We start from the raw sequence: 15,204 nt of genomic DNA on the forward strand, positions 1-15,204 counted from the left end.
GGGTCCAGGAATCTGAGTCTTTAAATTAGTGCCCCTAATGGTTCTTATGATCAGTTAAGTTTGGGAAACACCACATTAGGACTGCACAATACTCTGCCAGGTTGGCATCATTATGCCCATTTTGCAGGTGGGAAGGTGGAGAGCTCATGGCTTATTGGTAGAGTTGGATCTTGCATATATGTTCAGAATACAAAGCTACGTTCTTCCTACAACAGAGACATTGATTTAGTGCACAATTGTGTCCGTGGTGGTGAGGAGTGATGATACTAGGTAGCAAGGGACAAGGATAATCCCTGCCCTATTTTACAAATAGGGAGACCAGGTTGCAGAGGTGTTTGGTGGCAGTAGCAAAACTGTCTGCATTGCTGATCTTTTGTGGAGGTGGGCTGCATTCAACTCTAGAGAGCTGTTCACGAAGCCCAGCAGCCTAAATATCTCCATAGTTGTTCTCTACTTGTGTTTCTCTTCCTTCAAGCATCCCTCTAACCATAACACTAGCCCATGAGAGGCTGGTTGGTTCAGGGAACTGTATTCCATGACAGAGGTTCCCAAATCTGGCTGGGCCTTAGAATTATCTGAAGTTCTTAACTTCTGATGTCCATGCCCTGCTTCTGATACAATAAATCAGAATTTCTGTGGGTGAGTTCAGGGAATCTGTATTTCAAAAATCTCCTTAGGTGATTCTCTTAAGCCAGTTTGCAGACCCAGCTTGTGATTTTTCTGGATACCAGCTGAAGAAAGTTTGGAGGTCCTGGTGGGTTGTGTTGAGGAGGTAGGGATTTGTGTATTTTGGTGAAACATGATTGGAGAAAACAGCAAGGCAGAGCCCAGATTAAGGAAGATCAGGCAGCCCCTGTAAAGGACAAGGTAGCATAGGTGCTCTCTTGTGTTCTACCTCTTCTCAGGGCTCTGCTTCTTGGGGAAAATCCCCATTCCTCCCAAGAGAGAAGGCATTTAAAACAATGCATGCAAGGATATGTGTGTGTGAAGCTGATGTGCATGGCTTCGCATTTTTTAACCAACTAGAAATCTAATCACATTTTAGAGTTTGCCCCCAAAGTGAAAGGGTCCTTATGCTGAAAGGGCTCTCTGGAGGTCGTCTTGGGTAGTCCCTAGACCTCTGCAGTTGAACACATTTTCATTTTAAATCATTTCTAAGAGGTAGGATATTTGTAATAATATGGCTAAAAACGTGAGATGCCTGGGTGGCTCAGTCAGTTAAGCGTCTGCCTTCGGCTCAGGTCATGATCCCAGGGTCCTGGGATTGAGCCCTGTGTCCGGGCTCCCTGCTCAGCGGGGAGTCTGCTTGCCCGTCTCCCTCTGCCCTCCCCCCATTTGTGCTCTCTCTCGCCCCCCCTCAAATAAATAAGTAAATAAATAAATATTTAAAAAAATATATAGCTAAAAAAGGGGTTAGTAGTCATCCTATTCTACTTGTGATGTGCTATATATTTTCATGTCTATTATTTTAACTTAAATCTCCCAATAACCCTGTTACGAAGTTGATATTATTAGACCTGTTTTATAGATTAGGAAACTGAGTTTCAAAAAAAGGGAGGTGAAAGAAGCTCCAAAGCCTTTTTCTGTTATACCATGCTTCAAAGTGCTGAGACAATTATTTCTGGGACAAGGACTGCAATTATGTGGGTTTCCCAGATACTGGATTTAGCTGTTGGCTTCCCAGTAAGGTTGGCAGAAAGCTGGCTTTAGCTTACCTCTGGGGTTAAAAACAGCTTTTTGACTTGGCCTGGAAGCCTCCTCCCGCCCCTGTAGAGTTAACTGATCCTGGCTTCAGCAATTTTTAACACCCAGAAGCATAAGACAGGGAAGAAATCCCAGGAGCATTAGCTAGAACTCAAACTGAGGCTTGGATCAGCTCCAGTGTGCTTCAGAGCTGTGATGCTGGAGGTTTCTGGGGTGGGTTCCTGAGCAGAGAAAGTAGAGCCCTCTTCTGGTGCTCTGGGCAGACCTGGCATCTCTAGGCAGCTGCAAATGATCTGTGTTTCCAGCCTACAAATACTTCTTATGAAACTTGCAGGCAGGAAGCTTGGTCAAGCAGGCAACTGGTGTGAATGACTGAAATCCAGCTGGGTGTATCCCCAGAGAGGGGCTTTGCCCATTTGGGAGACTCACTTTATTAATGATGGGCCCTGTCCCCTTTTGTTTCAGCAGCTTCAGAGTTTTACAGGAATTGAAAAATCTGCTGTTCTTAGCTACCTAGATATAAATCTGTTCCTCAAATTCCCTGCTTCTTTCCCTGTTTCATCCCACCCTCTCCTCATCAACCTCCATCTCAGATCTTGGCTGTATCTGCTATCGGGGAACTTGCCAAGCAGTTGCAATCCAAGTTTTTGCAAAAGAAGCTGTCTTGGAAGCAAGGATTTTTGAGTTTTCTTCTATGGTGTTATGAAAGGTTTAGTCTCCCTAGAATGAGTGTTAGTGAATGTCTCAGAGCCTGAAAGTTAGGCCTGCCCTCTGTTGAAAGCTAGACTTCCAAGCCATGCTAGCTTGGAGTTTTTCATGGAAGCAAGATGGCCCAGCTTCCTCTACATAGTCTTCATAGTCTTTAGCAGTGGTTTACCTGAGGTCTACTGTTTTTTTCTTTTTTTTTTTTTTAAACTTTTTATTTATTTATTCATGAGAGACAGAGAGAGAGAGAGGCAGAGGGAGAAGCAGGCTCCCAAGGAGCAGGGAGCCCGATGCGGGACTCGATCCCAGGACCCTGGGATCATGACCTGAGCCGAAGGCAGACGCTTAACCATCTGAGCCACCCAGGCGCCCTGTATCTACTGTTTCTAAGTGCCAGGGTGGTTCTATAGCTTATTAAGTGGCCACTGGATCAAGAGCCAGATTTTTTTAATCCCTGATCTCATGCTGCCTAGCAGCTGTGTGACTCTGGGACAATGCCTCTCCTTTCCTGGACCTCAGTTTCCCTAGCTGTTATGTTGCAGAGTTTGAACCAAATGATCTCTAAGATTCCTTTCAGGTCTGATAGTTTGGGATTCTGGACTGTTTATTCTCTTGGAGAACAGGGATGGGAAGTTCAGAAGGATGCTATTCTGGAGGAGCCAGATGAGATTCTAGAATGAGTGGATTTAAATTTTGAGGAACTGTAAAGAGGAATGGCTATGCTGAGGAACTGGTGAGGCAGCCTCTGTAACTAAGAAGGAGAGATGAGCTGGGGTGGGGGGTAAGTGAGTAGGTGTTGTTTGATCCTGGAGTATGGTTTGGCTGAGCTGATTTTGAGAGTAAGTCCTGGAGTTGGATGCAAATGGCAAAAAGTTAGTTTACTTCCTGACCTTCATGTATTGAGAGGGGGACTCTACCTCAGTCTGAGCTTGATCAAAAGGCCATACAATTAAGGCTGGATTAATGGTGAAGCTTCAGCTTGCTAAGGTAGTCTCATTGTTTCTGACCTTTACAGCTTTGTCCTCTGCTCTGAACTCTCATTCCCATAGTGACTAGGTATGTTCTCATTGCTAAGTTAGTTACATGTAGGGGTTACTCCCCCAAATATATGGTGACTGGTAGAGTAACACCCCATTTCCAATATGCCCTTGTCTCCCAATGCTTCTTGGGGAGCTTTTGGAGGGCAAGACTGAGTCAAACCAAGTAAAAGGGGAATCCTTTTCTCCCATGGCCTTTGTAGCAGTTGAAGTGGTTGAAGAACTGCTGACCCATTAAGATATGGGTGTGCATGGGGTTGGATGTGGCTCTCCTTTCTAGAAACTACTGGGAAAAGGCACAGGCATAGGAAGGGTTAACCCCAGGCAGGTCTTGATGGCTGCGTTAAGGGTCTAGAGATGGGCAGGAAGAGGTCAGAACAGATAACAGCTCCAGGTACCAATTTCCAAGTCAACAGTGGCTGAGTTGCTGGGAAGTGAGTGAGTCAGTGGAAGAGGGGGAGGGGAAGAGGGGGAATGCCTCCTAGGCTGGAGATTCAAAGCAACCCTTGTTTTCCCTCTTATGGAAAACAGCTGCTTGAGGCAGTGCTGTCATCCCAAGGGGCAAGACAGACCAGGCCTTGCCCTGCCCTGCCCTTGCCTCAGTTCTGGCAGCAGGAAATGGTGGGTGCTGGAGCCTAAATAATGGGGATTAGGTAGTTTGAGTAACACTGTGGTGACTGTTCTCTGTCCAGTGGCGAGACTGAAGTTCTGAGGTTGCCCTGGTAAGGCTTGTCCTGCCTTTGTCCCCTTCCCCCACTTGCCTTTGTCTTCTTCATACCAGCAGCTCCACTGAAATGCCAGAGCGGGAGGGCCCTTGAGGAGAATGTGGAGGTGGCAGGTGGGGGTGAGGTCATTGAGCCCGGACACAACTGCGCTGACTCACAAGCTCTGCCCCTGTGAGGGGGCCTTCCCAAGGAGTGCTTCCCAGATGTGCTCAGGCTTTCAATGCCAGAGTATTTTGGCCTTGGACAAAATAGTTGCCAAGGCAGTGTCTGAAGACAGCAGTGAAACCAGCATGATCAGAGAGTGGGGTGGAGTCATGGAAGGAGCTCCAGGAATGTCTAGAAGACCAGTCTTCCCCACTTGCTGGTTGAGTAAATTTGGCTTCAGTGATGTTAAGTGATACTGAGGGTGATGGGTCTTGGCACATTGTTGGTATTCAGTAAGTGTTCATTTCCATCCTCCTGTCACCTGCCTCTGTGTATCTCAGTTTCATCATCTATGAAGTGGGGCCAGTAATTTTAATTCTTTCTGGTTTACATGTCCATACTTCAGGCAAATTACTTGTGGTTATTCAACTCTCTCTACTTTCTCCTCTGCCCCCCCCCCCCAAACTCCTCTCCAGGAAGAGCCATCTTGTAGTTCAGTGATATGGGACAAGTGAGGGGAAACACTGCCCTCATCTCCTCACTGTGGTCTGGCTACTGCTTACCTGGATGTTCCTGGCTCTAGAAAAAGAGAGGGTTGGTCCTTTCTTTGAAGCTGGCCAGGCCCAGAATCCAAAGTACCCTAGCTGCTGCAGCATCTGGCCTGGTTATTTTTGTTTTCTAGGCCAGACCACTGGGGACACAGGAGAGATCCCAGTGTGTTGAGGGCTTTGGATGGCAGACCACTAAGATGGGTTCATTAGTGAAGGACATTGGTGTGGGAAGTGTCTGTTCAATTGTTCAATAAATAACAGTGTATTTATTGTTCTTGGGCTAGAGGTGGGAGGGCTAGTGTGTGAGAGGGTGACACCGTCCCTACCATACCCAAACTTTTTGTTGTTGTTCCCTAAACCCTTAGTGTTCTCCAGAGACACAGTCTTTAAACTCAGGCTGTGCCTAGATCCTCAGGGACAGGGTTTGGAAGGGATTTCATTCTCTACATATTGAAATAATACCCCACCCAGGCCAGTTTCTTCATTCCTGCCAAGCTGAGGGGCTGCCTGGGAACTTTCTGCTGACTTTGGAGGTTTTATTTTCAGGTTCTTGTCTCCCAAACTAGACCACCCTCTTCTCATAGAAATTGCAGAGACCAGTCCTCAAAGGAAGGCAATGGGTACCTACTAGGGTGAGCGTCCAGGGTGCCCTGTGTGGCAGTGGGTCTGGGCATGCAGCTCATCTTACACACTTGGGTTCCAGATTAGTCTAAGGGAGAACAAGGGATCTTCTTTGATCAAGACTCTGTTCTACCTATCACCTTCAGGCCCCAGCTATGTTATTTTTTTTAAAAGATTATTTATTTATTTATTTATTTGAGACAGAGAGAATGAGAGAGAGAGAGCACATGAGAGGGGGGAGGGTCAGAGGGAGAAGCAGACTCTCCGCCGAGCAGGGAGCCGGATGCGGGACTCGATCCAGGGACTCCTGGATCATGACCTGAGCCGAAGGCAGTCGCTTAACCAACTGAGCCACCCAGGTGCCCCCCAACTATGTTATTACCCTAATTCCCCCCCTACCTCTGACACACAGAAAACAGGAGAGTACAGACCTATGACCCTGTCCTCATGACTCACATTTTCTTCTGAGTTAAGTGGTGGCAAGAATAGAAGTCCCTTTGTGTTTGCTTTTCTTTCTTTCTTTTTTTTTTTTTTTTTAAACCTAAGATTATTTGTCCTCAGTGAAATTCAGGAGATCTTAGGCTGTTCTCCCTGGAGTAGCAGCTACTGTGGAAATGGCAGAAACCCTGAACAGGGATTCTGGAGAAGTAGGTTCCAGTTTGGTTTTGGCTGGACATCTTTAGTTTTTAGAAGAGCCCTTGTTCTGGGGTCGTGCTCTATTTAGGAGGAAGGAAGCACAGACAGCACTAGTGTGTATGACATGCTTATTCCTAACCCAGGCTGGGTCCTTTTCTACCAGTTGATTTATTCAAGAAACATTTCTTCAAAAAATATTTGATGTAAATATTTGGGCTTGTGAGCTAAGCCCTAAAGATGTTACATTGACGTGACTTGTGATTGATATGATCTATGATTGACACTGGCTTATTTACTTTGAAAATTCTTCCCAACAGTGTGAATTAAAGAGAACTCCTAGGCTGTGGAATGTTTCCTTGGAGTCCTACCTCTTTCATCAGTTTCCTCCGTGGGCACTTTCTTCCAAAAAGCCTTGTTCTGATTCTGCCCCACTCTGCTCAGAACCTCCAGGCTGGCCGGCCACTGCCAACAGGATTAAGGCCCAGCTTTCTAGCATAGCCTTCAAGGCCCTCCATTTACCTTCCCAGCCTCTCTGCCTACTCTTCACTTTGTAGGCCTCATTCACCCTGAAGTAGACCTGCTTCTAAATGGGCCATCTCCATCCCTGTATCATTCTGGGCCATCGCACATACTGATTTCTCTACCTGGGACATTTGAGTGTTCTTCTCCCCCATCCTGCAATCTCCTTTTTTTTTTTTTTTAATGCAGCTTATCCTTGTGGACTGTGCAAATATCACTTTGAACTGTGGTTTCTTATCTCCACAAAAAGATTCTTGTGTTCTGCTATGGCATTCCTCTGGGTCTTCCTTGTATATTATAGTTTTCCTATTATTCAGTAGGTCTCCTTGGGGTCAAGGACTGGTCCTATAGCTCTACTCTAACCATAGTTCCTTAAATGCAGTGTTCCCTTAATATTGGGTGAATTGAAATAAATTTATAGGAAGCTCCTTAACCTGGAATTCTTAGGCCTCCATGGGGGTCCATGGATATAATCTGAAGTGGGAAAGATCTATGAACCTGGATTGAAAAAAATTACATATTTGTTTTTACTAACCTCTCACTGAGATTTAGACCTCCTTCAGTTATGAATACAAGCAAAATTGCCCTACTAGGTATTTCCCCCAAAGATACAGATGTAGTGAAAAGAAGGGGCACATGCACCCCAATGTTCATAGCAGCAATGTCCACAATAGCCAAACTTGGAAGGAGCCGGGATGCCCTTCAACAGGTGAGTGGATAAGGAAGATGTGGTTCATATATACAATGGAATATTACTCAGCCATCTGAAAGGAGGAATACCTACCATTTGCGTCAACATGGATGGAACTGGAGGGGATTATAATAAGTGAAATAAGTCAAGCAGAGAAAGACAATTATCATATGGTTTCTACTCATATGTGGAATATAAGGAATAGCACAAAGAACCATAGGGGAAAGGAGGGAAACCTGAATGGGAAGAAATCAGAGAGGGAGACAAACCATGAGAGACTCTTCACTCTGGGAAACAAACTGATGGGTATTAAGGACGACAAGTGATGTGATGAGCACTGGGTGTTATACACAACTAATGAATCATTGAACACTACATCAAAAACTAATGATGTATTATATGTTGAGTAATTGAACATAATAAATTAAAAAAAGAAAAGAAAAGAAAGATACAAACCCCAGAATCTACAAAGGAAAATAATGACAAATTAATTATGTGAAAAATGCTATAGGAAAAAAAATGTTAAAAGGGATAACACAAATAACAGACTGGGAAAAAATATTTGTTCAACCTATGACCAAATATGAACTTCCTTAGTATATAATAGATATATACTAATTAATTAATAGATAAAGAGAACAGCCCAATAGAAAAATAGACCAAGGATAAAAAAATTAAACTAATAAACATAGTTATTTTTAATGAGCAAGCTCAACTCACTGGTGTATAAACAAAATATAATTTTTATTTTTCCAAAAAAAAACCCTAATATGTTGGCTAATTGAACTTAATAAAAAAAAAAGATGTGAAATTAAAAAAAAAAAAAACCTAAATGACAGAATGAGGAGAGCCTCAGAGCTGATGAAGGCATAAAGGTGCTGGGAAGGTGGCCCAGCTGGAGAGGTCATGGAAGCTCTGTATCCCCCCACCCCCTGCCTACCTTGCCCTGTGCATGTCTTCCATTTGGCTGTTTCTGAGTTACATCTGTTTATAATAAACCAGTAAATGAAAAAAAAAAAGAATACAGGCAAAAAAAGAAGTGGTAAAAATGGCAGTACCTGTGACTTTGTCACTAATGGAAATCTAAAAAACTTTTATATCACAATTTTTTGCTGTGGTTTTATTTTTATTTATTTAAAAACTTATTATTAAAATATAGTTGGTATACATTGTTATATTAGTTTCAAGTGTACAACATGGTAATTTGACAATTCAATACATCACTCAATTCTCTATATTGTAGATTTCTCAAAATATTTCTATGCTCAACACAATGTTGAAATTAACAGTAGTAATAAAAATAAGATACAGTGCTAGGCAATTACTTAATATCATAAAAAGCACATATTTTTATAACGATTTCAGTATAATTGGTTTCTTTGTATCACTTTATTTCATGCTTTTACAAATATTCTGAAAGGGGGTCCATAGACTTCATCAGACTGCCCAGAAGGGCCCATGGCACAGTAAAAAGATCAAGATACAAAATCTTCCCATCTCTGGATCTTTACACTATGGTAGATCTCTGTATTTCTTATATCTCCATGCTTAGAACTGCTCATTTAACCATCTTCTGACTCCTACTGAGTTTTGGGTACTGGAGAGGTAACTCAAAGTTAAGACAGAAACCTTGAGGTGATAATGAAATCCAGTGTATTAAAAGCCCTACTGGCTTTTTTCTACTCTTTCCTATGTCCTCAGTCATTGGTGTTTTGAGGTCTCCCTTGACTCAGCTCAATGGTGATTTGAGGCTAGATGTTGAGGCCAAATTCCAGCCCGTTGGGCCTTATTCTCACTACCTTATGAAGGCCCATTCTATAGCGGTCACTGGATTGGCAGGAAGCCTAGGATAACACCAAGTCAAGGTGGCTAATCTTGCCCGTTGTCTCCCTCTGGGGTAACTTGCCTTACTTGTTCCTGCCTTCAGGGCCTTTCCTGTCCCATTGTCAATCTTGAAATAGATTTCCTCCCTGACTCCCTAGTGATATTTATTTACAAAGTTGTTCCCCAGGCCTGGTCCTCATCAGAATTGTTCAGCTGGCAAAATGGCTGTTTGGCCCCCTCTTCCCCGCTAACTGACCCCTATGCTCAGGAAAGACCCAGAGGTGTCAAAGACTGATAAGGCTTAATGTCTTACCCACTCCATGGGGATTTGCATTTTTGATAATTCTATTTTTAGTCTCCAACCAATAGTATAAGTAGTATATAAGCATCTTAGAAAATGTAGATTAGGGTTTTTTTTTTTTTAATTTAAAGAAGGGAGAACACACTCATCACCACCCTAAAACCAAGCCTGACTAATACTTGGGCATGATTCCAATAATTATCTCTCTGTGCATACTTTTTATAGAATTGAGCTCATGCAATCTTGTTGCTTTCCCTTCTTTGCTTAATATTACTGAAGTACTTTCCCTGGGCATGAAATAGTCTTCAGAATATTTTATATGACCTTATATAACAAGCCAGTTTGTGGCTGTTCTATATAGAGTACTTACGCAAAATGTCCCACAAGTTAAAGAATTAATCTTTGATTTCTTCTCATGGGGGTATTTTACACTTTGATGTACAAAGCGTTTAGTGTATTGGTTTAAACTGAGGTTTGGACTTAAATCTGAATTCAAACCCTGTCTTCCCCACTTACTAATGATATGACTTTAGACAAATATTTATTTCTTCATCCCTAATGTGGAGATAACATTATCTACTTCATAAGGTGATTGTTGATATTAAATGGGATAGTGCACGTGAATCGCCTAGTGAATAGCAAGTCTCCACATATGAAAGCTACTGCATATTGCTACTACTATTACCACTACTACCAAGTTTTCAGCCAAAGGAACAAATCTCCACTGATGAAATTTCAGCTATCATTTACCTGAGCTAGGGGGTCTATTTGTAAAAGCGGAGGGTACTTTTTCCAGTGACTATAAATTGTGTGTGTGGCTACCTGTTATTTTCATTGGTGCCTGCCCCTTTTCCTTTTCCCCTCTGCTGACTTGGCTTTGGTAGTATCTCTGTGCCACCACACCTACCTACCTTTGCTAAGGCCCCTCTTCTCTTTTGTGCTTAGGGAGAGCAATGAGACATAAATGCAAGAAATATTAACAATGCAAGTCAGTATATAGAACCATAGACACCAGCATTGAAATGGTCATCACCTAGTGTAATTGACACCCAGCCCCTGCATTACTACTGTTGTACGGATGAGGTGAACTAGGTTCCAGGAAGGAGATAAGACTTATCCAAGGTTATAGATTGAGACAGTTGCAGTGCTAGGCTTAGAACCCAACGTTCTTTATCTTGCCCTTAACTTGTGTCTGCAAAGAAGTACTGTAGATAATTCAGGTTGTGGATCAGAGGTGGGAAGAGAATGCTATGGGTCTAGAGCTGGCTGGTGTAGGTGGGGAAGGCTTCCTGGAAGAAGTACAGTCAGCACTTGCTTCCTCTTGATAGTAGGCTGATTTGCATTTATGTGTTTGCCCCTTGGTAAGCATTGCTCTGTGTCTATGTTTATTGTCTTCATAAGCTGGTTGGGAGCTAGGGTCTGGTTATTGTTTGTTTATTTCAGTATTCTCCCTTCCTTCCCACCAATATCTAAGTTGCTCAGATTCTTAGCATCCTAGCTCCCTCTTCTTTGGTTGAACAGATACACTTGTTCCAGGCTCTGCTAAGCACAGAGCCAGACAACTAACTCGCCTCTTTTGATCTCATCCTAGATCAATGTGCGTGTGACCACCATGGACGCAGAGCTGGAGTTTGCCATCCAGCCCAACACCACTGGCAAACAGCTGTTTGACCAGGTAAGGGAGAGACTATTTGTTTCTTAGCCTCTTCCAATTCTTCCAATAGTTTCCACCGTAGTGCCCACTTCTTGGGAATCTCTTCTCCTACATGCTCCTTCAAGATAGGTCCAAACAAAGGCTGATCCCAGCTTTAATAACAAAGGAGGCAACGTTTAACTTTGGCAGCCTGTACCTCAGATGGCTCCAATTAATCTTATCCTTGGTCCTGAACATGGTAGAAAAGAGAAGCGAGCAGGGTATGACTCTGTTAGATGTTCTAAAAATGTTAGCATATGGAGCTTTCCTCTCAACTCTGAAAGATGCAAGTGATCTCTCCCCCATTTTAATGATGAAACTCAGAAATTAAATAACTTATTGTATTTAGCCAGTATCTGGCTGGGATTTCAATCTGCATTCTAATCACTGCACCCCATGTCACTTTTTTTTTTTTTTTTTTTTTTTTTTTTGCTTCCTAGTAGAAGGAAACCAACTTATTTTCTCTGAGGTAGTGTGCTCTATGTACATTTCCTTCAAAAGAATATTGGAACTTAGGACACCACTGGGAGTGCTAAATGCATTATGAGGGTACTTCATAGCCTGAAGTCAGGCCATAGAGATAATGATGACATGTCATTCCCATCTCCAACGCAAGGGATGTCCCTTCACGAGGAGTCACTGTTATCAGAAGGGATATGCTATATATAATCTAATAGCTGGGTGGGGGGCCACAGACTCTGTCAGCATTCAAAGACTCTCCATGGGCCAAGGGAATGTGCCATCTGTGACCAGACTTCCAGGAGTAAAAATGGGATTCCCATTTCCAAAGGCTGGAATCCCTTCAGATGGGTCATTATCCCATTTCTCTACCAGTTTCTGGTGAGGTGGGGGTCTGATACTGTCTAGAATATGTTACCTTGATGGATTTTCCAGGCCCTCTTTCTCGTTTGCCCTCTGAGTCTCTCTGTTGTCTTAAGAACGTACCCAGAGTTGGGGAGGGAAAGGAAGAAAGGCTCCTTCACCCTCTTCTCAGACTCCTTCTCAGACCCCTGGTTCTACACATTACCCTTCTCAAGCCAAATGATGCCATCCCCTGCCTTCAACACTGGGGGCTTTGTTCATTTGCATTGGAGGGGGATAACTGTGGAAGGAGGGTGAGGAAGGCATCATTTAGAACCTAGGGCAGAAAAATTCTTGAACAAAGAGGCTTATTAACTTCAAAAAGCCACAAAGCATGGTAATTCTTTGTTCATGTTGGTTTGGTTTGTGTACTGTGGGTGTTGTTCTGTAGGAAGCCCAGATGGTAGGGAGCCCTGGACAGATGGTATGCTAGTTGTGAAAGCAACTACTTCCCAAACAAAACCTTTGAGAGACTTGAAGCTTTCATGCTGGCTGGAGAGAGGAAAGGGAGAAAGCCTGTAAGTTCATGACTTCTCATCTGGAAGATCAGTGTTGTTTTGAGAACTATCATTTATTGAGCACTTACTATGGACCAGCCTTGGCTAGATGCTTTAATCCTTGCAATGATTCTGCCTCTAAGAGGTAAAAGAACATACTCTAGGTTATGCAGTTAGTAAGTTGTAATATGGAGTTTCAAATACAGCTCTGCCTGCAAAACTATAGTTTTCCCACTGCAGTATTCTGTCTGGGTAAATGAGGCTGTTTGGGTTGAGAAGACTTAAGGTACGATGTGTTCTCTGTCTTGAGATTTCTGAGGGGCTGTCATAGGAAGGAGGGAGCAGTAATGTTCTGTGAGGTAAGATGGGGCAGAACTGGGACCCCGTGGGTGAAAAAGGGAAAAAAGATTTGAACTCAAACAAGGAGTTGAGCATCTGGCACTCTCAGGGCCAAGGCAGGTCTGGATGGGAATCCACAGAGGTATGTATTCACAGGCTGTTGGGGGATATGATCTTTTCCCTCTCTCTAACTTGATGAGTGAGTCATTAAGGGAAGAAGTCCATTCTGTCTGGCCTTTGAGACCCATTATTCAAGGAGGCCCTCCTGGTGGAATTGGGGCCTAGGAGGAAGGAGCTGGACTCCTTGGAAGGAATTGACAAAAGCTCTGGGGCCACCCTGGAACCCAGAAGTTATCTGGCCAGTAGCCAGAGAGGAAGCTGACTGGAGAGGAAGCACCCTCTTTGGCATCAGTAATAAATAACAGGCAACAATGAGAGGTCATAGCCCAAGGAGACACAAGACCTGGTGGGAAAGGGAAGTGTGGCCTATAGTTCCTCCGTTTACCTTTATGAGTGTGCACACAGCTAGGGAGTGGAGAGAACATGTTTTGCTACAGCAATTCTGTCACTACTTCTAAAGCCTGAGGTTCTTCAGAGGGCTCTTGATTACCTAGGTGCCACTAAGGGGCAGTGCCACCACCATTAGTTCCATTTTTGAGAACCCCCTGCCCAGCCAGGGGCTCTAACTCTATCTGCCTCTTCCCTTCAAGATACTGAGCTCTACAAGAAGGGTGAAATCTCAGAGCATCCATTCATTCATTTGTTCATTGACTAATTGACTGTTGACAGAAGGTCTATACTGTGTCTCAAGAAAAATCTCTAGACCTATTAAACACCATCTCTGTCCTTAAGGACCATGGAGTTCCTTACCTATAGAAGCAGAGAAAAGTAAATGCAACACAACTCTCTTCTCACATAGAATAAAACACCCTTGAAGTTCAGGTTGTGTATAGAAGTGATATATAGTGTATAAACTATGGGATTTAGTGTCAGCCTTGGGTTCAAATTATGTTCTTCTATTTAGCTGTGTGACCTTGGATGGCTCATTTAGCCTCTTAGGACTTGAATTTTCTCAGTAAAAAGGTAATCAAACTAATTTCAGAGATTTTGTAGTATTATTTAATCCTCAATAAGTAAAGTGTCTGATGTATAGCAGACACTCGAATTTTGGTTGCTCTTATTAAGGGCTAAATAAGTAGTAGAAATTGCCCTGGGAGTTCAGATAAGGGAGCCATTAAATCAGGAAGATTTTTCTGGCTTGGTAAAGTCTTTAGGATTTGTGGATTCTGCATTGAAGACAACAACCTTTTCTTCTTTTTCTTCCATTTTTATTTTATAAAATAACTACCATCTATTATTATAATAGTAATATCCCCATCTTGTAGTTGAAGGATTGAGGCTTACGGGGGGGGAAAAGACCTGTTTAAGGTTAGATAGCAAGGAAGTGGTATAGTGGCTTGAATCAAGGCATATATCATTTGCAGTTTTCCCAGTGCCTTTTGTCAACTGTGTCTTCTGTGACCTCCCCTCTCTTTGCCTGTTCCCATTCTGAGTGGAGGAAATTTGTCCCTAAACTTAGAATCCTAGCTGAGTGTGTTCTATGCTATAGAGCAGGTGGCCACTTGAACACAGGCAGTGTAGAGTAGCAGAAACAGCGTTGGTGACAGCCCCTACCAGAACTTTCCAGTTGTGCATTGATTTGTTTTCAGGTAGGTGGTTGATGCTGCTGTTGCCAAGCCTGTAATGGGATCTCAGTGGGCCTTAAAGTGTTTGGGCATTGATGGAGTTTGCACATAATTTTTGCACATTACACAGTTTTCCTTTTGAGGCTCCAGCCTTGCTTCCCAATTTTGCTCTGGGCTTCTGAAGTGGCTCATTACATCACTAGTTGGTTTACTCAGATGCATGGGGGATATGGAGAGGAGGGCTCTGGGCTCTGGAATTGACCTGATTGCCCCTTCCCTCCATAGATCTCAGATGTAGGCGGCCTTCACATGCAGAGGAGAGACAAAAGAGGGTTCTTTCTTACATTCAAATGCTCCTAGTAATTAGTGAGGATTTTCTTAGAGGCAAATCTCTTCCCCTCACTGGACCTCAGTTTTCTAGTTTATGCTGCTTGGACCCGATAATACTTCACAGTCTGTTGTGAGGGTTTGTGTTGTGTGGCTCAATAGAATTCACAGCCAGTGTCTTAAAAACTGAAGTCCTAGTTCCTGTAGGTGTATATGGCAGGTTTTAGGAAGTACACAGAGCTGTGTGATGAATTTGATTTAGTAATTTAGTATCTTTTATTTTAAGATTTTATTGTCAGAGAGAGAGAGAGAGCACGCACACACAAGAAGGGGCAGTAGCAGAC

The 15,204-nt window shown here is 43.2% G+C and overlaps 1 protein-coding gene across 1 annotated transcript in view; it reads left to right on the top strand.

Annotated features, from left to right (window-relative positions):
- Positions 1–15,204, top strand: part of MSN (moesin) — a 66,525-nt gene that overhangs the window by 31,728 nt on the left and 19,593 nt on the right. Inside the window, exon 2 of the mRNA XM_025862833.2 lies at positions 11,050–11,133. Coding sequence (XP_025718618.1) covers positions 11,050–11,133 — 84 coding nt within the window. The remainder of the gene's footprint in view (positions 1–11,049; positions 11,134–15,204) is intronic.

This window comes from Callorhinus ursinus, unplaced genomic scaffold (assembly GCF_003265705.2).
Source record: "Callorhinus ursinus isolate GAN/ISIS: 27379988/994484 unplaced genomic scaffold, GSC_fseal_2.0 scaffold66, whole genome shotgun sequence".
NCBI lineage: Eukaryota > Metazoa > Chordata > Mammalia > Carnivora > Otariidae > Callorhinus > Callorhinus ursinus.